The sequence below is a fragment of the Hippopotamus amphibius genome, chromosome 2, assembly GCF_030028045.1.
Source record: "Hippopotamus amphibius kiboko isolate mHipAmp2 chromosome 2, mHipAmp2.hap2, whole genome shotgun sequence".
Classification (NCBI taxonomy): Eukaryota; Metazoa; Chordata; class Mammalia; order Artiodactyla; family Hippopotamidae; genus Hippopotamus; species Hippopotamus amphibius.
The window spans coordinates 164279088-164303347 of NC_080187.1; the positions used below are offsets into that span (position 1 = coordinate 164279088).

The following is a 24260-nucleotide window of genomic DNA, read 5'->3' on the forward strand; positions in this document are numbered from 1 at the left end:
ATTTGATTTTTTATACTTTTTCAATATATTTGGGTGTAATATAATAGTATTATAATTTCAAAACAAGGCTCAGAGATCATGTTCTTCCTCAATAGGTAAAAGAATGAAACTATGTTTTATCTTAAAGAAAAAAGCTATATTTTATTGTGTTTTGATGACAAAAAGCAAATAACAGAAGAGTGTATTATAATTGGCAGTATATACAGTTGCCACAAATCTAACAGACATACACATACACACACTTGCCAGCTCACCCTGCCAGAGCACAAAAGCAGCAAGCAGTGTCTGGACTGCGAAATTATAACCAGGACTAAGGACATTTATGTAGCACCTCAGAGATTTCCAAGTTCTTTTAAAGAATGATCTTACTTGATCTTTACCCTTTAGAGATAAATATTTACAGCCAAGAAAATTAAGGCTTGTAGAAATTACTGAATTGCTCGGTGTCTAACTTCTAGTGAGTAGCAGAGACAGGATAAGAACCAGGCCTGCCATCTCCAGATCCTGGGGGCTTTCCACTCAGCCTCACTTCCGGCCAGCCCTGGGCCAGGAGAAAGTGGGGAGGCATGAGGGCAGGGATGACAACTGACTGTCACTGATTTGAAGAACTCCCATTCCAACATTATAAGCTGGTTTATACCAGTGAGGCATCAAGCTTTCATTACTCCCAATGTGCTTCTGAAATCTCTCAGGCTACTTAAACTAAAGGAGCCACTCAGGCTTCCCTGATGGTGCAGTGGTTAAGAATCTGCCTGCTAATGCAGCGGACATGCGTTCAATCCCTGGTCCGGGAAGATCCCACATGCCGTGGAGCAGCTATGCCTGTGTGCCACAGCTACTGAGCCTGTGCTCTAGAGCCCAAGAGCCACAACTATTGAGCCCACATGCCACAACAGCAAAGAGTAGAGAAAGCCCACATGCAGCAATGAAGACCCAGTACAGCCAATAAATAAATGAATAATTAATTAAAATAAAATAAAGGAGCCACCATCAAAAAAAAAAGGACTGACTCGGGATTAAGGTGGAAAAGAGGTCAATCTGGACTTCACACTACTAGCTGAGAAAACTTTGGGCACACGAGTTTCCTACAAGATAGTAGGGCTAATAACATGTCCTAATTTACTGGGCTGCTTTGAGGATTACCAAAAAACGACACATAGTGGAAAAAAAAAAAAGGACTGAGACATTCCAATATGCCCTATGCACTCTAGAAGACAGCTTCAACCCAGATTTTTTTAGTAGTTATGATTGACATGTTTGGAATCTAGTCTCTTATGCTTGAGTTCAATTAGCTGTCCCCAAGTCATATGACTTGAGGTAAAAACTGGCAGTTTTCAACAAGGTCTCTTTTGGAATCCTTTTCCTTCCATCTACCGTTTACAGGCACAGAGCCGTCTCCTCCAACAAAAAACATTTCTAAGATGGCCTCTGGTGTATATTCTTGATGTGAATGTAAGCCCATGCACTACTTATCCCAAAGATGTTTATTTTTAATGCTTTATATCTAATTATGGAAAGAAAGCCTCTGTGGCGGGCAGAGGGAATTTAGGCATTAAAGTATAGACTGTGAAGTTAATTTTTCAAGGTGAAGATCTCTCCTGCAATGTTACCATATACCTGGGACTGGGCAGTTCCCCCAGAGCTTCTGATGTTCATGTATATAAAAAAACCTAATGCAAAGGAGAATCCAGATGACTGTTTTCCACTAAACATAAGACTGTTTGGGGACTTCCCAGGTGGCGCAGTGGTTAAGAATCTGCCTGCCAATTCAGGGGACACGGGTTCAATCCCTGCCCCAGGAAGATCCCACATGCCACGGAGCAACTAAGCCTGTGTACCACAACTACTGAGCCTGCGCTCTAGAGCCCATGAGCCACAACTATTGAGCCCGTGTGCGCAACTCCTGAAGCCTGCACGCCTAGAGCCCATGCTGCGCAACAAGAGAAGCCACTGCAATGAGAAGCCTGCATACTACAATGAAGAGTAGCCCCCACTCACCACAGCTAGAGAAAGCCCATGTGCGGGAACAAAGACCCAATGCAGCCAATAAATAAAGAAATTTAAAATAAATAAATAAAATAAAAGAATAAGACTGTGAAATCAAGTATGTATTTTCAATATATCTTTCTGTCTCAGAATCTTCCCATTTTGAAATTAGCAAAAAGTGAACTGAAAAAGCAGCATCATATAGTATACTCTAGACATTAACTTGGAGTCCCTTTGAATGGGTGTCAAAGGGTGTCTTGAAATAGTATGCAAAATATTATGGGCATGTGTGTGCAATGCCTTGTGAAGATGATTTACAGTTTTCATCACATTCTCAAAGAAATTACTAAATCTTAAAAAGGTTAACATAGACTTTAGAATTGGAAAGACCTGGTTTTTATTCCTAGCTCTACCACTTTCTAGCTGTGTGACCTTAGGCAAGTCAGTTAACCTCTCTGTACCTCAGGTCCCTCACCAGAGGTCCAAGTATTATTGTAAGGATTAACTGAGGTAATGCACACACATCACTTTGAGGAAAGCAAAGTATAAATGCTAGGTAGCTGGTTAGTATTATTACTAGTTGAGAAAAGGACTAGAGGAACCTTAGAAGGAAGTAAGTTTTCTTACCCAGATACAGAAAGAGGAGACTGGGGATCAAAATCACAAACTTGGCAGAATTTACAGTTTGTTTAAGGTATGCCTAGTTATTTTCACAAAATATTAGGGCTGGAAGGAGCCCTATGGTTCGCTTATTTTATACATGAGAAAGATGAAACCCAGAAAAGGAAGTATCACCACACCATAAAGTTAGTGACAGAATTTAGACACCAGGTTTTGGTCCTACTCCAGGCAGCCGAGAACAAAAAGAAGCTGCCACTGAGGTACTGTTGTTATCCAACTACCAACAAAAACCACTCAGCTTCACCTGATTTATAGATGCTCTTCCCCCATTGCAAGAGGACCTTTGGTCCTGGGCATCATTAATCAAGATGTCAGTGCATTTCATTTCTAATTCTTCCCCCTCTGCTCTCCTTGCTGCAGAAAAAGCAGTGTGCATAGGTAGATTTACGATGGATTTAAATATGTCATTGTACCTGTTTTAACCTCTGAAACCAAGATTCCCACTAGGAACTGTCAGAGAGAACGTCACGAGCAAGCACACTTCCATACCCGCTCTCACTCGGACACAGAATCGATGTAAACGCACATTAAACTGCCAAGTAGTCAAAGATGGAGTTGCTTCATAACTCCACTTCCTCGCAAACATGAATATGCGTTACACTGGAGATTTTGAAGAACTGAATTGTGTAGGACTTGTGTAGGACTTACAGATTTAATTTGGCCCAAACTTTGGGTTTTATTAACTGGAGTATCTTGTCTTTCAAGGGAAGTTCATTAAGGTTACTCATCACATCATTCTTATTAAGAAAAATGTCAAATTTTGCTCCGAGTTAATTCCACAAAATTCTGCTTGTTTTGACCAAGACCTAACCCCAAAACTTCTGTGAACAATTATACTAATTTTAAAATGTTTATGAATACATTTTCCTATTTCACTGAAATAGCCTCGGGAAGTTATGTTTTCCCTGGCATGCTAACGCCACTCAGAGCAGAAGGGAAAGTTTAAAATGATAATATGAGGATTCAGTCAATCAGCTGACCAAAAATATTTGCACTTTTATACAAAAAAAGGGGGAGCGCTTTCCCTTAAAAAGCTTTTGAAGGGGACAGATTGAGAGTTTGGGATTGATATGTATGCACTGCTATATTTAAAATAGATAATCAACAAGGAGATACTTTAAAAATGTGTTTCAATAAAATAAAATAAGGAGAAAAAGCTTTTCAACTTATTTGAGAATATTAGAGAACAACATATGAAAAAGCAAATAAGAATGCAAGACAGCGAACACTGGCGCTAAATCATGGATCAAGAGAACAGCGAAGGCCAAGAGCATCCAGGAAGGCTCACAGCTGAGAGAGCAGATGTGTGCTAGGCCTGGGGCCACTGGTTTTAAGTTAGTTAGTTATGAGTCTAGAATGTGTGCTGTGATGTCTAGCTGGGGTCATGATATAAAGAAAATATACTTCTTAAATAGCTTCAGTTCGGAAGAAGATTTTTTTTTTTACTATCTTTGACTAATAAATCTATAAAAATCAAAATAAAACAAACAAAAGAACCTAAGTTTGATGACAAATAAAAAATTACCATATGTGCTTTTTAAAATAAAAGCAGAGACCATAAAATTTATTAAATAAATGCATAAATAAATGCAGTCTTTATAAAGCCTTGTGCTTTAAGCTTCAATACATCTCTTCTGAAAACCTGCAACACATTTATGGAAATGCATTTTAAAAGATGTATTGAATTTTAGGGTAACCACGTTAAACAGTTATGAAATATTTATTCTTATTTATGCTCCTGTGGCAGACAAAAAATATGATTGATTACAGATCTGTAGGAAAAGCTAAGCATAACAATTTTTAAAACCTAAAACAAACGATAACAAAACAGATGTCCACCAACTCTGAGAAGAAAATTCACCATTTTTTTCTAACATATTTTTACATATCTACAATTTATGAGTTTAAAAATATGGACACCTCAAGTTTATAACTAAGAAGAGATATAAATAGAACATAAGAAGCAGAAAAGAGACGAAAAGGAAAGCATGTAATCACATGCACACAAAATAACATCAACTACAGTATTAATCCATGCAGAGTTTAGAGTCATTTTGATTTACCTAGAGCTCATTACTCACTATAGAAGGCCAGAATCCAACTTACACACCCCAGGGAGAACTACTGGAGTTAACACATTTAAACAGAACCCAGCAAATGATCCAAGTCCACATGAGTGTTTAATAAATAGTTTTCACCACAATTATGAGGTATCTCTGTATCCACTTATCCAAATCCTACATTTGTCTACAAAATATAGTACAAAACAACTCAAATAAATAAGCTAAAATACCCCATCATCTCTGAATGTCTCCTTACAGCAACTATTCTTTAATGACATCAAGTTTCGATACCAATATGATTTACCCCTAAATGTTCACTAACACTATTTTTGAAATTGCGAACAGTTTTGAGGTAAGGACGACCCCCCCAAGTCATATTCATAAAGTGTAACATGTTCAGGATGTTCTAAGAAAGGTCAAACAAACTGGAAATATGCATGCCCTCAGATTTCCAGCATAAGTGTGAACTAAGGAAGATCTGCTAATTATTCACAAGTCTAAGTTTATGGGGTTATAGTCGATCAACAAAATAATCAAAGGAAATGTATTTTATGGTGATTGTTTTCTTCTGTCCTGATTCCAGAGTCATACAAATGTATCCTCAGAGATACACAGTTATGGAATAGAATAAAACAGGATTCCTCATAACAGTTGAAGCAGTAATAACTCAAATTGGATGCTGTGTCCACCACCATGCTACAGCAGGCACCATGTGAAAATGTGGGGAGAATCCCCAGAAGGACTGACCAAATTCAAAATAGTTTCAGTAGGTAGGTGATATTTTAGCTGTGATTAGGGGGATGTATAGCAATTTTCCCAGAAACAGAAGTTTGGGGTAAGGAGTGAAGTGATATCCCAGGGAGAGAGAAACCATATTTCAGGGCATGAATTTCTGAAAGGGCCTGGCTTTTCAGAGATGCAGGAAAGGAAACATTGGAAGGAAAAACAGGCCATCTGGGTCCAGATTGTAAAGGAGCCTGCAGGCCATGCCCCCGGCATTTGGACTTTATCTGGGAGGGCAGCTGGAAGCTAAGGGAAGTAAACACTGCAGTTAAAATATTTTTTAAAACAACATTTCACTCCTGTTATTTCTAGGATGGGGATGTAGACGTGCATAAAAGAGGTAGTCTCCTATGTGGTGTTATTTGGAGGACTCTCTCCCCATCTTGTCACTAACACCTGACTCCCACAATTACATAGGTAGATTCCTTTGGCCAATGTGATGATATTAATTCCTTTTGCAGTAGCAAAAGTTTGAGCTGCATTCTTAACACTATTGCTTGAATTACTTTATAGAGCTTTTTGATAGAAATTACGTTTCTGGAAAAAGGGAAAACTACAATGCACACTGAAGACTTCCTTCCTAATTTCACCCAGGCCAGGTCCCTCCCCGTGAACCAGTTCTCCAGTGGACCTTATACCCATTCCCTCTTCCTCAGGAGAATAAAAGATCACTTTCCATTTTCATTTCATATATTCCTTGTCCATTAAATGATGATTCTGGCAAATTTGCCTCATTCAAATAAATAGAATTGGTGGTTCAGGTATTACAGAACAATAGAAGCAGCTTACACTAAAAGCCCACTAATAATAGTCATGTTGCTAAAATGAACATAGGAGAAATTTCTCTTTTGTTCCTTTTTATTCTATTCACATTTATACAAAGAAATACCGCCCTTGGCCCTAACACCAAGTGGCAATAGCCATATCAGTTCAGTTTTAAGCTGAGGAGGGCAAATGAAGCCATAGAGAACCAGTAATCTCTGACTCCCCAACTGCCTCTCTGCGTTTGCCTCAGCCGCCTGGTCTAGTGGGCTTTTTCTTTTCCCATTTCCACCAGCCAAGCCCAGCTTCTCTGTGTCATTTATTGAACATCCTCATAACTGTCTCACATCTCCGCCTTCACAGATTACCACGCACGTGCCCACAAATTCATACTAAGACCCAGATTTTTACCATGTTTTTCCTTTGCTTGTAGATGTCTTTATAACTATTAGATCAAGCTCAGACTCCTCTGAGGCATTTAAAATATTTCTGGCCCTTCAAAATGTGTCTCCTCTAAGCTCAATGATATACATCATTCACTATTCCTTGACTTCAGGGGAAAAGGCCGCTCTGTCTTTCATATTCAAAGCCCCCTTTACTCAGGCTATCTCCCAGGCCTACATATATAATCTGCACAACTATAGGTGGGCAGTTCTGAGCCTGGACCTCTCTGTAGAATAATTTCTAGTTCAAAAAGTTGTTGTGGGGACTTCCCAGGTGGTGCAGTGGTTAAGAATCCGCCTGCCAATGCAGGGGACGTGGGTTCGAGCCCTGCTCTGGGAAGATCCCACGTGCCGCAGAGCAACTAAGCCCATGTGCCACAACTACTGAGCCCATATGCCACAACTACTGAAGCCTGAGTGCCTAGAGTCTGAGCTGCACAACAAGAGAAGCCGCCACAATGACAAGCCTGCACACCACAACAAAGAGTAGCCCCCAGTCTCTGCTACTAGAGAAAGCCACAAGCAGCAACAAAGACCCAATGCAGCCAAAAATAATTAATTAACTAATTAATTAATCAAAAATAGTTGTGAGAATTAAGTAAGAGAGAAACATTTACTTTTTCTGGATTCAGTTTTTTCTTTTGTATGTAAAAATTTTAAAACAGTAACATAAGATAGAATATCTAAAACATATAGGCTGGTGTCTGGCATGGACTTACTCGTTTCCCACAATTTTTACTTCTTTATAAGGTCATTTGGGAAACTGAAAAAGTTGAAAAGAGTCACATAGGAGCCTTTGCTCCTAAATAATTGACTTTAAATCCCTTGCTGTCATTTTAGGAGGAAAGGAAAAATGCATGGAACAAGCAAGATGTATCCAAAAGCCCTCTGCTCAAAAATGTCTTTCAGAGGTTGTCCGCTCTAGCTGTGCACTGGAATCACCTGCAAAGTCTTTAAAAGTACTGATGCCTAGGTTCAAACCCAAATTCTGATGTAGCTGGTCTACAACACAGCCTGGGAATTGGGCTTTTTAAAGCTTCCCAGGAGATTCTACTGTGTAGCCCAGGATGAGAAACACTACCTCTACACATGCCATACCTGGAAATCGATTGATTTGTTAACATTTTTCACTAAGCATGTTCATCTCTGGCTCCACCCACTTCCATGTTAGGATACTAGTAATTCATACCTTAGTACCATTTCACTTTAATTAGATCACATGTTCCCTCTTTTGAGATGTGAAATTTTGAAGTGAGGAGAATGGGTAAAGTAGCAGCAAATAGTGGAGAGAAAAAAACCATCTCTCTAGTTCACGTACTATGAACACCCCTACTCAAAGGGACCTCGGGGTTTCATTTATGTCCCACTTCCAAAACCTCACATTCCTACTTGTGATTAATCAAAATACATATAGTTTGGCTCGTCTCCTTAATTAAAAAAAAAAAAAAAAACCCCAACAATGAGCCCCCGACCTCACATCCATTCATCTTAACCATCTAGTACAAGAAAAACAGAATTATTATCTTATATCGTATAGCAAATAAAATTTCTCACACCTACAAAAGGGTGTGAGGGAGACATTGCACTAAAGTAGAAAGAATATTAGACTTGAGGCTCGGAAAGCATGGTTTGACTCCCAAGTTGATCACCTACCAACATTTGTGAGACTTAATTTCTTCATCTCGACTAGGGGATTAAGATAAGGATTAAATAAAATACTGTAAGCAAAAACTCCTGCAACATATCAGGTATTCAATGAATGCCACTGAACTAAAAATTCGCTAGGCAAGGGAAGACTTAACTCATATCCTGCCCTTGGGGGTTGCCCCTAGAAATATCTAACACCTGGAGATCATAAAAACTGACGGCTACTGTTGCTCAGTGATAGTTCATGCCGACATTATTTTAAAACCATTTTTAAGCAACAAATCCCAATAACACTTCTCTCATCAAAATGCTGGTTTCTTCAGACTTTTCTCATTGGACTCATTTTCAAATGCTTTAATGATATTTATTACTTTTCTCTAAACACTGTTTTCATGGTTTCCTTCAAATTGTGAAGTCTATGGTAATCCTTATTTTCCATGCTACTATTGCTAATTAAAAATTACACAGCTGGACAATCTAGTAGACTTGTTGGGCCACCTCGATAATTAATGCTCCCATCCCGAGCTCTAAATGCATTAGCACATGTGGCTAAGATTCATGCATACCCGAAGATCTTCCATAATATGTGTCAGAAACTACCACAGTTATTTTTCCCATGTCACCCTTCCCAAATCTTAACCAAGAGTATTAACCATTGTTAAACATGTGCCGGATCTGAGATTTTTAGATCATCTCCCCAAATCATAATGAAAATATATTAATCACTCAGTGATCAAAAAGTACTTATTTAGCACTTGGAGTGTGCATGCAGGGGGGTGGAGAGATAATTACTTAATAATTAAGACAGATTTTTTTTCAAGTAATTGGGTCTCTTACATATCTAAAAGTAGCCTTCTGAACATTAAACATTCTTTTTATTTCATCCATTTTTATAATAGGAAAAACTTTTCCACTGTTAACCACCATACTGAAAGCATACTCCCAGGACACTTGACAACTAGTATTCAGATTCCCTGAGAAGATACACCCTGAGGAAGACACATCAGCCATAAAAAGAGATTCCAGCCACAAATTCCGGCTCTGGGAAAATAACAAAATGTAACATCCTCATACCCACCAACAGAGAAATCAGCTTCATTTTCCAGTTTTCTGGGATTTGGAATATGCTTTGGTGGGTTGTCATGTGATCCCATATAAATACAAATAAATGATATTGCAAAATTGGTACCAGCTTACACTTACTTGCATAATATGTTCCAAAATTACTGAAGAAAGTTGAGAGTGCTCTAAAGCAGTAACTGTCAAACTGTTCTGGCCTTGACTCAGAGAAAGACATAAATTTTACATCATGACCAAGCATATATATATACATGTATATATATATGTATATATATAATATATGTATATAACTAAAATCAAGTTTCACAAAATAGTATTTCTCCTTACTATGTGAAATTCTATTTTAGCTCTTTAAATTAAGATTTCATTTCATTTAGCTCATTAAACTGATTTCACAACCACTAATGCACTGAGACCTACTTCTTGAAAAACAGCCATCTAAAGAGCAAAAAGGAAAATATTTACTCTTCCCCCAAAACAAAGATATTTGGTCTTCAACCTTAAACTGGTACTTATTTAACTTAGGATATGTTACAGATTGGAAACTACTCAAAGATGTTATAAATTGAATGTTTCAGGCTTTAACACACATTTTATTAACATTAAGGTCAAGTCCTCCGAGCCCCAAATTATTGATGTCAGAAGTTTAGTTCCACTCCGAGTTTCCATTTTCAAGAATTTCTGAAACTCCTAGGGCAAGTTTTGGATGTGCGCCAAGAATCAACCCTGGCTGCTGCTCACTGCCGCAGCCAGCAGACCCTGGGCTACACAGATGCCACTTTGGTACCACCTCTGCCACCACAGGCAGAGTTTGTTATGCTCCTGTGGGAGAAAGAAGACCATTCTTTCCCTCCACACCTGTGGAACAAGGGGAGTGGAGAAGCCCAGGAGGACAGTCAGCTGAGACAGGTCCTCCAAGTTACACCCACAGCCCTTTCCCTTCACTGGGTACACATGCTGCCCAGGTGGCTGCTCAGGATGGGTTCCAGAACCAGGAACACACTTCACCACAAACCGCTGCTCCCTTCCCTTCTGCTCTGAGGCAGACTCCTTGCCCCATGATGAAGGTAAATCCTCTTCCAAGAGCTAAATGATATTCTCTCTAATAATAAGACTTAATCAGGAAGCAGGGCTATCTAATTCGCCTATTTAGCACCCAGATACATTCATCTACACCAGAAGTCGAAGTTAAAGGCAAACCCTTTTAAGGTTCTTGGTTTGGTTTTCCTGCACAGAACAGCCTCTGAATCCAAAGGAGGGGGAGGGGAGTTTCTAAAAATAGCTCAGCTGGCTTCTCACACTTCTTCACAAAGAATTATATCTGAAAGTCAGGACGCAAAATCTGTGGGTTACATTTCCTGTTTAAAAAGTAATTGAAAAAACTACACAGTATAACATATTGCACTGTTTCCCTATTTTAATCTTCAGATGAGATGTTTTTATTCACTCTCTAGAACAATCACCACCACCACCCTCATTTATATTAGTGGTTTGTAGTTCACCCCGGGGGTTACAATAAAACTTCCCCTAAAAACATGGAAATAAGGTTGATAAGAATAGTCTCTGATAAATAAACTTTATGGTCAACACAAAGACCAGAAGAGAAGCAAAGTTACCTTTAAGAAAAGAGTGGTTCTAGGCCCTCTAGCTTATTGATCAAAATCCTTACCAAAGAGAGTCGAACGGAAAGTGGGGTGGGAGGAAGACCAGCACAGCTACCTACAGAAAGAACAGACTCTCCCAGGCAGACTCCCCAGACAAGATCTCCAAAATTTCTGAATCACTTGCAGACTCTCACTGATGGAAAGAGTAACGTCCCAAATGCACTTGGGCCTGATTCATCCAACGCCATTGTCCTAATTCAAACCTCGCCAAGCAGGCTTTCTCCTGTGAATTCCAGTGCAAGCGTGTCCATGCAGAGACAAGGCGCTGGCCATACAGATTTGGCCTCATCTATCCAACCACAGATGTGAACTGAACTCCCACCAAATGCCCAGCCCTTGCCCTAGGCAACAGGGATACAGTAGAGAATTAGATTTTTGAGGTCCTTAGAGCTAATACAAATAAATAACTAAGGAAATTAAAGCTAGTGATAAGAACCATTACCAAAAAAATGAGCTGAGTAATGGACTAGATAATTACTGGGGGAGGAGATGGGTGTTTTAAGAATAGGGATCAGGAATAGCTTCTTCGAGAAAGTGACATTTAATCTAAAACCAGAGGGTGAGCCCACCCTGAGCATCTTCCAAAAGCATTTCTCAACTAATTTTTTTTAAGTTATACATCAACAGGATGGCAGAGAAGACTATGATGACAATATTTAGAACAAGCAATGTGAAAGGGAGTCTGAGGCATGCAGACAAGCTAGGCAAGCGTAACTCCTTTTTATGTGCTTGCCTTTCACAAAACATAGCACAGGCCCCACCTCACTCCCAACCCCTGCTCAACCCTCTCTCAGGTTTGTACCTCCAGATATTAGAACTTGGCTGTGCCTCTGGCTGACTCTTTGATGAGGATCCAGAATCTGCCAGGCAGAGCTAGAGGAAGAGAGTTCCTAGGCAGAGGGAACAGGTAAAGCTGTGAGGCAAGAACTAGCCTAACATTTCTTTGGAACTTGCAATCCACTTGGAGCTTTATAAACAAGGGGAAAGTAACAGGAGACATAGCTAGAAAAGCAGTCAAGGACAGAGCCACAGGAAGAGATTTGGGTTTTACTGTAAGCCAACAGAAAGCAAGGGAGTTACATGATTGGATTCACATTTTTAAAAGATTCCATCTGCTGCTGTGCAGAGAATAAACTGCAGGGTAGTAGAAGAGGCTCTAAAAGTAGTCCAGGCAGGCAGTGATGTGGCTTGACTAGGGTGGCAGCAGTAGTGAAGTGGAGAAGTGAATGGATTTAGGGCATATTTTGGGGATGGATCCCCAGGATTTGTTAATAGACATATATGTGAGGCATGGAAACATGTTTTGGTTTGGCAAAAAAGTGGTGCCTTTTACTGAAGTTGGGAAGATGGGGTGAAGGAGGCATTCCGGGCTTTACAATGGGCATATCGGTTTGAGATGCTCACTAGAGATACAAGATGTCTGTTTGGCAGTTGGAGCTCTTTGGAGAATACTGGGATGGATATATAAATTTAGAAATTACCTATACCTAGATGGTCCTTAAAGCCATGGCATTCCCATCCCTGCGATGGTTAGTTTTCATTGTAAATTAATAAACGGAATAATTCACCAAGGCATGGAGCCAAGCTGGGATGCCCCAGAGCAGCTGTCTGGCCTTGCCCCAGCTGGGCCTGCCCCTCTGCTCTGCCCCTCTGCTCTGCCATACACCTAACTTAAGAGCTGCCTCTACAAGGTTGTTTTGTTGTGATTCCACATATAAAATTCTGTGACCCAGTTCCCCTTTCTTCTTGTGGATCAATGTGGAAATCTGAAGAACTGACATGTATTTAAAATCTTTTTTTGTTAATGCATCAAAGTGCTTATTTGGTTGAATAAAAAAATATTACACAAATAAAGGGGAAACTTAAATAAGCAGATTAGCAGACCAAAACTAAACCCTTGTGTTGACAAGGCCATAGCTCACTCACCAGAGCTCACTGACTTTGGATTCAATGTGGAAGGGCTCTATTATTATAGAATATTCTAGAACATTCAGAGACTGTTGATTAGGTCACTTGATGAAGTAAGCATCAGAAAAAGTAATGATAGAAATCCTAGAATTAAATTAACATAAGGCAATTTCACGTCATCTCCTTACCTGTTATTGATTAACTACTATGTGACTACTGTGTGGACTTCCTGCCCTCCTGGGGCTCCTTTCTTAGCAGGGGAGACAGACCACACTGTGGGACAGAGCTGGATGGAGGTAACAGGCAGCTCCAATGACAAAAAGAAGCAAACTGCCCTACAGGGGATTTCTCAATACTAAACACAATCCTGGTGGACAGTACAAAAATTTTACATTCCTATTTGAGATTAAAATGTAAGTTTTCACTTCAGTACTACTGATGTAATTAAATGAAGTTAGCTGACAGATTGTTTTTAGGCGCCCTTAGCATGTTTAGTAGAGTCTTCTAAAGATATTTCCATTCCCCCCATTCTCCTTTACTGTTTACCACCTTTTCTGTGTAAATCTGAAAGATTTTAGAGAGCAACAGTCATCTTTCCTTGCAAACCCAATCCTATATGTCCTTATGAGAGCCACATAAGTAAGTGCAATGTTAGAGGGAATAGAGGAGAGTGGGAGGGAATGGAGGAGAGTGGAAGTGCCAGGGAGCCCCCTGGCTTCCATCTCACTCCAGCCTGGAGGAGCTGGAGAGCTGCTCCTCTGATTAAAGGGACTGTGTTGCAGGAACTGAGAGACACCATTCCGTACTGCCTCAGTGGGGAAACCAGCCAGGCTGGCATTCCATTAAAGCTGGTTCCTAGCCATCTCTGATACCTTTTCGTGCTTTCTTCTTCCCAAGAACCTAGAAAGAAGACCACCCAGGCCTGCTCAACCTGGAAGAAGCCCAGCCACCTCAGCATTCTGGCCCTTTTCTTTTTTTCTCTCTCTCCAACCCCCTCCTTCCCTTTCTTGGACACGCTCTCTCATGGGGCAGCTGGGCCCAGGATCTGCTGAACCAGCCTGGGAAGGCTGAGCCAGCTATGCTTTAGGCTTTGGGGCACATATGCTCTCTTAATTGTCCTTTCTTCTCACACTGATGGCTGCATCTTATAAGTCATTTAAGTATTAAGATCCAAGAATCTGTTAGGTCTTTGGTTTCAGATCATTTAATATGAACCAGCTAAGGTAGAAGAATTCTCCTTAGGATCTCCTCTAACTGACTAGAAATTAACTTTGGAGTTTGGGGCCAATGCCCTAACTGGTTACAAACCTGCCCTGCTTTGCCCACCATTGACCTGAGCATGTAATTCCCTCGGGGACCCAGAAGAGAGGAGTGGCTATGGCGGGGCAAGATTCACGGTATCCTGGGGTCCCTAGGCCCAGATCGCTATTAATAGCACTCTTTGCTAGCATCTCCATTTCATTATCATCAACAGTCAGGCTTTTTAAGGACTCTAGAAGTCACACACATTTTGCTTAATGTCTAAACTTTAGATGAGTTGTTATAAAAGCACCTTTGTTCTGCATGAGGCATTGTACCTGGATGAAAGGACTCATTCTAAAAGGAGAACACTGCTCTTCCCCATCACATCAGAATCCACTGTTTGCCACAAAGGCAGCATCAGCTTCAACAGAGGTCAGTAGTCACATACATACACAATCACCACTCAGTTTGATTTTTCTCCTATGAGTCTTTATTAAACCTTTTGTAATATTTTTATTCTTTACTACTGACTTCTATGACATTGCACAAAAATGTACCTCCCCCGCCTCACTTCTCCACATTATCCCCTGAGGTCAGTTTTATTCTAGCTGCTCAGCCCACAAAGTAAAACCACGAAAGAATTCTGCCCACGTTTATCTACAAAAATAATGATTTCAAACCTGTTATTCTGTTTTCCTTCTTGGATGCCTTACTGAGAATTACAGAACTCAGGCTCCAGGTGTCACAGCCACCTTCAGACTTCTGTCTAGAATGGACCTGAGCCCAGAGACCTTCCTTACCTTTAGTTGAACTAGATGCACATCCACATGCTTGCTGTCCGAGTCCTGTTGGACTGAATAGGTTAGGTCTCGGACCCTCTCTGAGGTCATCCGGAGCCAGGTCTCAATTTCAGGTAAGTGGAGGACAATCTTCCAGTCGGCCCCTGTATGCAATGGGGGTGGCTTTTCGTACTGCTGGTCAGAATCCATGTCCTTCATTGCCTCTTCTCCCTCACCCTGCTCCACAGTGGGTGTCAAGTTGATGGCCATGGGTGAAGCATCAGTAGCCATGGGATCCAGGTCCTGTGACCTCAGAGGGGAAAGTGTCACGCTCATGGTTAACATGGAGAAGTCTAAACCTTACTTCTTTCCAAAACAGCTGGAAGGCAAGAGGGAAGAAGAAAGCAAAAGTCAGACCAGATTGCCAAATAAAGGAATCATACTTCGCAGCAGAAACAAGATTTCTAAATTAAGCCAGATTTCTAAATTAAGAAACCACAGCTCATAACAAAAACAGAAAGAGGTGTTTTGAGTCTCTGTCAGCTAGACCCAAGACCCAGCATATAATAGGAACACAAAACCATACGGTATTTCATATCCCAACATCCATTCTCTCTTCATTCCTTAATAACAAAATCCTGATTTTCAGTTGTGCATATTCTTGCCAAGAATTTAAAACTACATTTTCTGTCTCCATCGGAGCTCAGTGTGGTCATGTGGCCAAATTCTGACCAATGAAATGTACAGTTTCTTTTTAAGATAAAGTTGATTAGTTTACTGATGATCTAGCTATATAATTTATCTTTCTTCTGTAATCAGTCTAACATAAAATAACAACTTTTATGATCTTGTACTTTAAACACTTTAAATAGACATTGTTTTTAGATTCAGGAGAAACTTCTTCTACTCAAGGCAATGGGTTTCTTTTCCTTTTCTAAGTCTTTCTCTAGTTCCATACATTTAAGTTAGTTTATAGCCCCATTCCTCCAAAGATGAAAGGCGGCTGATCAAAATATGAAAGTAAATGTGATTGTCAGAAAGTAGCTATATTTCTTTATATTCTTAAGATTAACTTAATAACAAAAACAAAATTATTTTACCTACAAACATGGAGGGTAAAAGTCAAGAAAGCTCCCAGTTTGACTAGGAATATGTAACTTTCCATACAGGAATGAGCACAAGGAATAAAAAGTCTTGTTGAATTGACAAAAGCCTTAAGAATAAGTTATTCTTATGACATATTATTTCAGAAGCCTTCTAATGCTGTAGCATACTGCCTATCCCCAATTTCTTGAGCATTTTATTTTTAAATTAAATGATAAGGGGGTTTACAGATGAATTTTTCAAAACAAAGTTATTTGCAAAGAGCAAAACATTATGTCATAAGGTAAGTTTATCACTTTGGTACCTGCTTTAGAGTATGGTTTTAGGCTTCAACAGCCTTCTACACCTGATTGCAAGAGGGAGAGATCCACGCCCTATATTTTTAACCACCCTTGCATACAGTCTTTAAAATAACAATCATACTAGACTTGATTATTTTTTAAAACCAATTAGAAGATATCAAAATTTTACTGGGAAAGACAAAACTCCATGAAGAGTGAGCTACCATACTACTTTTTAATAAACCACACCCTGGTTTATTGTCTTTGATTCCAATTTCCAAAAGCACTTTAAAATTTTTAATCAGTTCACTGCCTTCTGGGGTGGTGAATCACTTTAGAATTACTCTCCAGAGAAGGAATCTAATATACAAAGGTTAATAAAGATTTTTAATGCAAGGTCACAGAACTAGTGATTAATAAAGAAGACACTGGTGTCTCAGTGGTTCCCTCTTCTAAGAAACCAGACTCGTCCAAACTGGAAAACTAAATGCCAGGGCAATGTAAAATGAACTGTTTCACCATCACCCACACACTCACTCACCCCCAAGGCCCTGCCTAAAAGTCCCTGTACAATTGAAAAACAATGCTTGGTCATTGTGTTTTCTCTGAAACCCCTAAATCAAGGCAACGCCTCCTCTGAAATACATATCCTACTGTAAACTAAAGAACATACCAAAGAACTGGCTCAGTGTAATTTACGTCCCCACATACATTTCCATATACACTATCAGGCTGTGCACAGCCAGGCACAGGACAGTTTTATGTGATTTGGAGCAAGATGCTCCACATTTGTGGGTCTCAGTTTCCTCATCTGCAAATGACAAAACTGAACTTGATGATCAGTAAGGTTCCATCTAACCATAAGAGTCTATAATTACCTAGGGTTATTTATCCAGAGAAATCTAATTCTATTGGAAGCATCCTACCTATACTGAGAGCTATGTAAATACTAAATGATGGACCTCCATTTCACCAAAGCAGACAAACAGCATCAATAGATTTGTTCCACTTAATGGAAAGAAATAAATTATTACCATGCAAACGCATTTTGTAAATCATTATTTACACACTATATGTTGCTAATTCTTTCCAGAGGAATAAATATCGGAGATTCTTCCCTCTGGGAGTTTGCATCTTAAGACTGATAACACAGATGTGGTTATTATATGTAGAGGACAAGTAGAAAAAAATTAAAACATTAAACAAAAATGTAGCCGGTATGCATGACACATGAATTAAAAGGCAAGGAAACCTTATATTCAAGCTGCCAAGGCAAAATTTCCCTGCATCTACAAAATTTCAACCTGCATGTGATGTTTCCATATTTAACTGATCAGACTATAAACAAGAGCATTTCCGTAACCCAGAGAAGTGAAGCAAAGCAATGCTTTACTCAAGTTTTATTTCAACTTCTTTCTATTTACTTTCCTTCACATACAGCTTTGCGCTGGGAAGGAATACAGTATGTGTCATAACAGCATAGCAAGCCCAGGAAGTGGCATAAAATTGATTAATTACCCACTTTCATGGAAACTAATTACTATAAACATTTAATTTTCAATTCCAGTAGTTCACATTTAGATGAACCACCCATGGATAACAAACCTCTATTTCTGATTTTCACAAAATCACATCTGATTTCCAAGATAAATATATAGTTTAAAGGAAAACTGCCTCATATTGTAGAGATTTACAATAATAATCTTTGTGTGTATTTTTCCTGTCCTTATCATGGCCATTCAAGCTTGCTTTCCCATCAAATTAATTACTCCATTTGAATGCAAACAAGTAGTAGCAAATTCAGCACAACTATATACATTCTTCTAAATTCTAAGTTTTTTATTTTTCTTTTACAAGGATTCACGCAATAAGATTCCTTTCTAGTCACAGAGAAATTTGGAAAAAAAAAAAAAAAAGGCCAGCAGACAACAACTTCTGATGATGCAAATGAAGCACTGATTCAGGTACATAGAGTTACCCATGCAGTTTCAACTCTGGCTGCAAAGCTTCGTGAGAGGAGTGATCAACCAGCTTTTTGGAATGCAATGACCTCCCGTTCCCCTCCCCCATCAAATGCTTATCTGTGGCCACCTTTCCAGCATTAGAGATAATGCTACCTTTATCCCAGCTGCTGTTAAAAATAACATAGATCAAATCCTTTCCTTTCCACAAATCCAGAGAAGATTCAACATTTAAATTGCAAAAGCCAAAAGCAGCAAAGATTTTACAGGTTTTTTTTTTTTTTTAAATGTGTGGGAAGGCTTTTCTCACCACACTGTATTTATTATCCTACAGAAACAGAAGAAACATACCCTGGATTGCTTACTAACAAGGACTGGTGCTGCTACCTCCCTGACAGTCCACAAGTTTTCAATCGAAACCTGACGTTAGCAAAATACATTCAACTTGAATAAGGCATTTAAATCAGAAGCGTGTTCTTCGACCAAACCAGAAAGCAAAAAAAGCAGCTACACACCCATCAAAACTGCCCACCTTTTTGTCCCTTCTCTTGCGATTTTCTTTCTAAAATAAAAGGACAGAAAAGCCGGAAATCAGCTGACTGTACTCACTGTAAATACTTTTGTCCCTAAAGGTCCTTCGGGATTAAATGCCTGGCTCCTCCTCCTCTCTCCCCTCGGGTTCTCTTCTTGTAGCCAAACAAGATAAAGGCTGGTATCAGGACTGCTTCATGCCAGCAGGACACTGGCGCGTCTGTAGGGCACCAGCTTCATACACCCTTAGTGGCCTAAATCTCTTGCAAAGCGAGGGCTACTACACTGTCCCTATTTGGAAGCTAATGTATAAGCTCCAGGCTTGTGCGGTTACGGGCTGGCCTTTTGCAAACAAGCATTGATAAGTGAGCTGAGAAAAAGGAGACAGTTGCCAAAATAAGGATCACTATGGAAAAGAGTATTTGGGTGGACAGAGCACATTCAGGCATGGTTCAGAAGAACCAAGACTGTATACTCCAAAACTGAGCAATCTTAAAGCAGGATAAATTTTAAAATGTATAAATAAATTAGCAGTACTATAGTAACACAGTAACATAACCAGCTGACAAAGTCAGCTGAGCTAAATGCATTCAAGCCCTCTCTCTTTTCTTAGGAAGAAACTATTCTTTCCAAACAAGAGCATCTTCATGTGTATAGTTTGAGAGATAGTCTTATCATCATGTAAATCAACCCCCAATCTAAATACTTAATCTTTCTGTGCTCTGCTTACTCCCAAAAAAACAAGCGAGAAGAAATCAAAGATGACACAAACAGAGGGATATACCATATTCTTGGATTGGGAGAATCAATATTGTGAAAATGACTATACTACCCAAAGCAATCTACAGATTCAATGCAATCCCTATCACAAATTACCAACAGCATTTTTTACCGAACTAGAACAAAAAAATCCTAAAATTTTTATGGAGACACAAAAGACCCTGAATAGCCAAAGCAATCTTGAGGAACAACAACAACAAAAAAAACAGAGCTGGAGGAATCAGACTGCCTGACTTCAGACTCCACTATAAAGCTACAGTAATCAAGACAATATGGTACTGGCACAAAAACAGAAACATAGATCAATGGAATAGGATAGAAAGCCCAAAGATAAAACCACGTACCTATGATCAACTAACCTACAACAAAGGAGGCAAGGATATACAATGGAGAAAAGACAGCCTCTTCCATAAGTGGTGCTGGGAAAACTAGACAGCTACATGTAAAAGAATGAAATTAGAACACTCTCTAACACCATACACAAAAATAAACTCAAAATGGATTGAAGACCTAAATGTAAGGCCAGACACTATAAAACTCTTAGAGGAAAACATAGGAAGAACACTCTTTGACATAAATCACAGCAAGATCTTTTTTTACCCACCTCCTAGAGTAATGCAAATAAAAATAAAAATAAACAAGTGGGACATAATGAAACTTAAAAGCTTTTAACAGACAAAGAATTAATCTCCAAAATATACAAGCAGCTCATGCAGCTTAATATCAAAAAAAACCAAACAACCCAATCAAAAAATGGGCAGAAGATTTAAATAGACATTTCTCCAGAGAAGACATACAGATAGCCAAGAGGCACGTGAAAATCTGCTCAACATCACTAAGTATTAGAGAAATGCAAATCAATACTACAATGAGGTATCACCTCACACTGGTCAGAAAGGGCATCATCAGAAAATCTATAAACAAAAAATGCTGGAGAGGGTGTGGAGAAAAGGGAACTCTCCTACACTGTTGGTAGGAATATAAATTGATAGAGCCACTATGGAGAACAGTATGGAGGTTCCTTGAAAAACTAAAAATAGAACTACCATATGACCCAGCAATCCCACTACTGGATGTATATACAGAGAAAACCATAATTCGAAAGGAAACATGCACCCCAATGTTCACTGCAGCACTATTTGCAATAGCCAGGTCATGGAAGCAACCTAAATGTCCATCGACAGATGAATGGATAAAGAAGATGTGGTACATATATACAATGGAATATTACTCAGCCATAAAAAGAAATGAAATTGGGTCATTTGTAGAGACATGGATGGACCTAGAGTCTGTCATACCGAATGAAGTAAGTCAGAAAGAGAAAAACAAATATCATATATTAACGCATATATGCAGTCTAGAAAAATGGTACAGATCAACTGGTTTGCAAGGCAGAAATAGAAACACAGATGTAGAGAACAAACATATGGACACCAATGGGGAAGGGGGGGGTGTTGGGGTGGGATGAATTGGGTGATTGGGATTGCCATACATACATTATTAATAAGAAAAAAAATCAAATTTTACACTTTAAATATAAGCAGTTTATTGTATGTCTATTATATCTCAAAAAAATTCTTAAAAAAAGAAAGTGAGAGACTAAAGCATAATTCTAGCCAAATTAACAAATCTGCTTGCTAGAAAGGACATGTTGTAAAACTGAGGTAGAGAAAATTAAGTTAGGCATCACTAAGTGTCCTTTTTTCTCTCGCTTCATTTTTTGCTTTCATATTCTTAATCACTTTTCACAGAACCTATTCATAGAGACACTGAATTTTGAAAAGGAAAAAAAGTTCCACTGGAATGTTTTGATTTTTGTCTATGGCTAGCTCTCATGCTTTGACTGCATTAAGGAAAAATAAATGAACCCAAGAGGTGCACCCTGTGTTCAACTCCAGGACGCCAGAATTCGGCTCTGCAAAGAAAACACAAAAACAAACTTAATAAATTGCTTAATTAAATGTCGCAGTCTACCCAGATGAATGAGGCTCTAATTCATCACCTAGTTTTAAATCTTGCTGCCTGTCTACCTCCCTGGCTTCTTGTGAGGTCAAGGGTTGAGAAACTATAAATGGCTTTGAGCTCTTTAAGAGGAGAGCCAAAGAATTCTTACAAAATATTAAGTTAAATTTGTACTTAGGGGAAAAAAGAGATAGTGGCTTTTGTAAGATGCTTCTAAGGAAGTTTCCATAATCACCTATTCCTCCTTCTGCTTGGCCCTCTTCTCCTCCCAGCCCCACTCCCTCCAGCACTCATCTGGAGTAACACTGTTTAGTGAGATCACTGTGGTAACCCCAGATTAGGCTCACTTTCTAATCCTCTTGCCATAACAGGGCAGCCTACAAGTGGATATCAGTGAGAAGAAGGATGTCAAACTTTAAGTGCACACGCTTGGGGAGGAAGGAAGGGGGGTGAACACAGCATGTAAATAGTGGCGCCCAGACAGATTTCTACAATTTAAAAGATCTTCTTGGTGTTATCACTGATGTTCCCCCCACTCCCACCCTTTTCCCTTTTGATATATCCTTTGTGCATGGCTGTCCCCCCAGGCAAATGGCTGATTACATCCTTCTAATCACACACAGACCATGCGCCCTCTCCTGGGTCTCTCCTCAATCACTGCCAACTCCCTTGCCCAGAGCATAGGGTCTTCTGTCAGCCATAACACACTTCATCAATCATCCTCCTCGCTCAACCCCTCCTCCTACCATGCCCCACCCCCAGCCCCCATTATTCAGATCCTTCTCCTGTGGCATGGACACCCAGACTGACTCAGTTAGTCATCACACCTCCCGTGTCTTCCCTCCACCATTTCAATGGTCCGTTCCTGTCACTCAGAGATTCATTTGGCTGCATCACCCCACTTGGGGTGGAGGTAAGAAATATGAACACTCGTCAGCTGCAAATGGTGCCCATGGTCATGAATGTGTGGATCTGGACTCAGTGACACTAATGAGTGTTCATATTTCTTACCCCCACCCCAGGTTGCTAATAATCACTTTTAAGCACGAGGTAGCCACCTATCTTTGTTCAAGAAAATGTCTTGGGAAGAACTGGATTTGTAAAGCTAATACATAATTTATACAGTTGTTACTTTTGTCAATGCTATTAATACAAAAAAAAGAAACAAGATTCATTTCAAATCAACTGACATTACTGAGAATCAACTATATATAAGGCATTACATGCATATATGACTCATCAGATTTACCTTCAAGGAAATTACAATTTAAAGGGGACAATTTCCCTCCCTCCACTCTCCCCTAACACATACAGACACACACACACACACACACACACACACACCCCTATGATACTTATTACACAGGCAGGAAGTGGGCAAACAAAGCCCTGTGAGGCCCCAGTGGAGTGGCATTAATCCTGTATGGAGGAAATAAGATAAGGAAGAACCTTTACTAAAGAAGGAAACATTTGAGATGGGCTTGTAAAAATGGGTATGATTGAGATGGGCAGAAATAGAAAAGTGATGGGGAAAGAATTCCAGGCTGGAGAAAATACATGAAGAAAGACATCTCAACACCAAGAAGTTGGGAGATCAGTAAATAATTCAGTGTTGAGAGGAATTGGGATCTTGACAGGAACAGGAAACAGATAAAGCTACAGGGTAAGTTGCAGCCATGTTATAAGAGGGCTTTGAACACCATACTATGGAGTTTGGAATGACTCACAAGGATAAGGAACTCTAAAAAGATTGCAAAAGAAGAGAAATAGAATTACAGTTCTGTGCTAGAATGAGACAGAAAAGTCAATACACAAACTCTCATTTACCAAGAAAATGAAATGAGAAATCAGCCTTATGAGAGAATCAACATCTTCTTTTCTAAGCAGACTTCATCAATATAAAATGTAAGCTTAAAAACTTCTTTATGGCCCATAAAAAACAGAAAGAGAGATTGATTGAGAGGGGGAGACTTCAAGTCTGACTTTTAGATTGGAGTGATTAAAGGAGTTCTGCGCTCTGTTCTACCTACTCCATTAAATATAAAAAGAGTTCTCCATTTTTAGCTCTCCATTAACCCTAGCATCATAGATTTGAAGTGGAAAATTTTTTAGGATCATTTTATGCAATGTTTTCACTTTTTTTCTTGTTCTAAAAATTTTTTAATTATTTAAAAAGTAATATATACTAATTCAAACATTGTAAAAATAGATAACATTGACGTTAAAAGATCCTCCTCTATCCCAATATTCTCATACCCAGTCAATAAGTGATAAGAGGCTATTTATCTTTTGTGCCCTCAATATGTAAAGTAGAAAGGAAATGAGCCCTAAAAGAAAAGCTGTCTTTAAAGATTCTGAAGCCTAAATTAGTTAGTTATCTCTATTAATGAAGCAATACAGAAGTGTTTGCTAATTCAGTGTTTACTTACCAGGTGTTAATAGGTATTCTACAAAAAGTTGCCACTGACAAATAAGTTGAGACAGTGCTGGGCAATTTCTGGGAAGAGATAGTCAACTGAATATATGATCTAATTCGGCTCCCTCCAGAAATCTCAGGAACACTACGGCAGAGGGGTTTAGGTTTGAAAAAAATTTTTTTAAGT

At 39.2% G+C, this 24260-nt stretch overlaps 1 protein-coding gene across 3 annotated transcripts in view; it reads right to left on the reverse strand.

Moving 5' to 3' along the window:
* The window catches only part of AKAP6 (A-kinase anchoring protein 6), a 551024-nt gene that overhangs the window by 337962 nt on the left and 188802 nt on the right, over positions 1-24260 (reverse strand). For 2 of the 3 annotated variants that reach the window (XM_057721871.1, XM_057721869.1), the window contains one exon: positions 15060-15417. In XM_057721871.1, the coding sequence (XP_057577854.1) occupies positions 15060-15383 (324 nt within the window). In that variant the 5' untranslated portion in view covers positions 15384-15417. Of the gene's footprint in view, positions 1-15059; positions 15418-18899; positions 18938-24260 lie in introns of those variants that run through there. The other variant, XM_057721870.1, reaches the window with a different exon arrangement.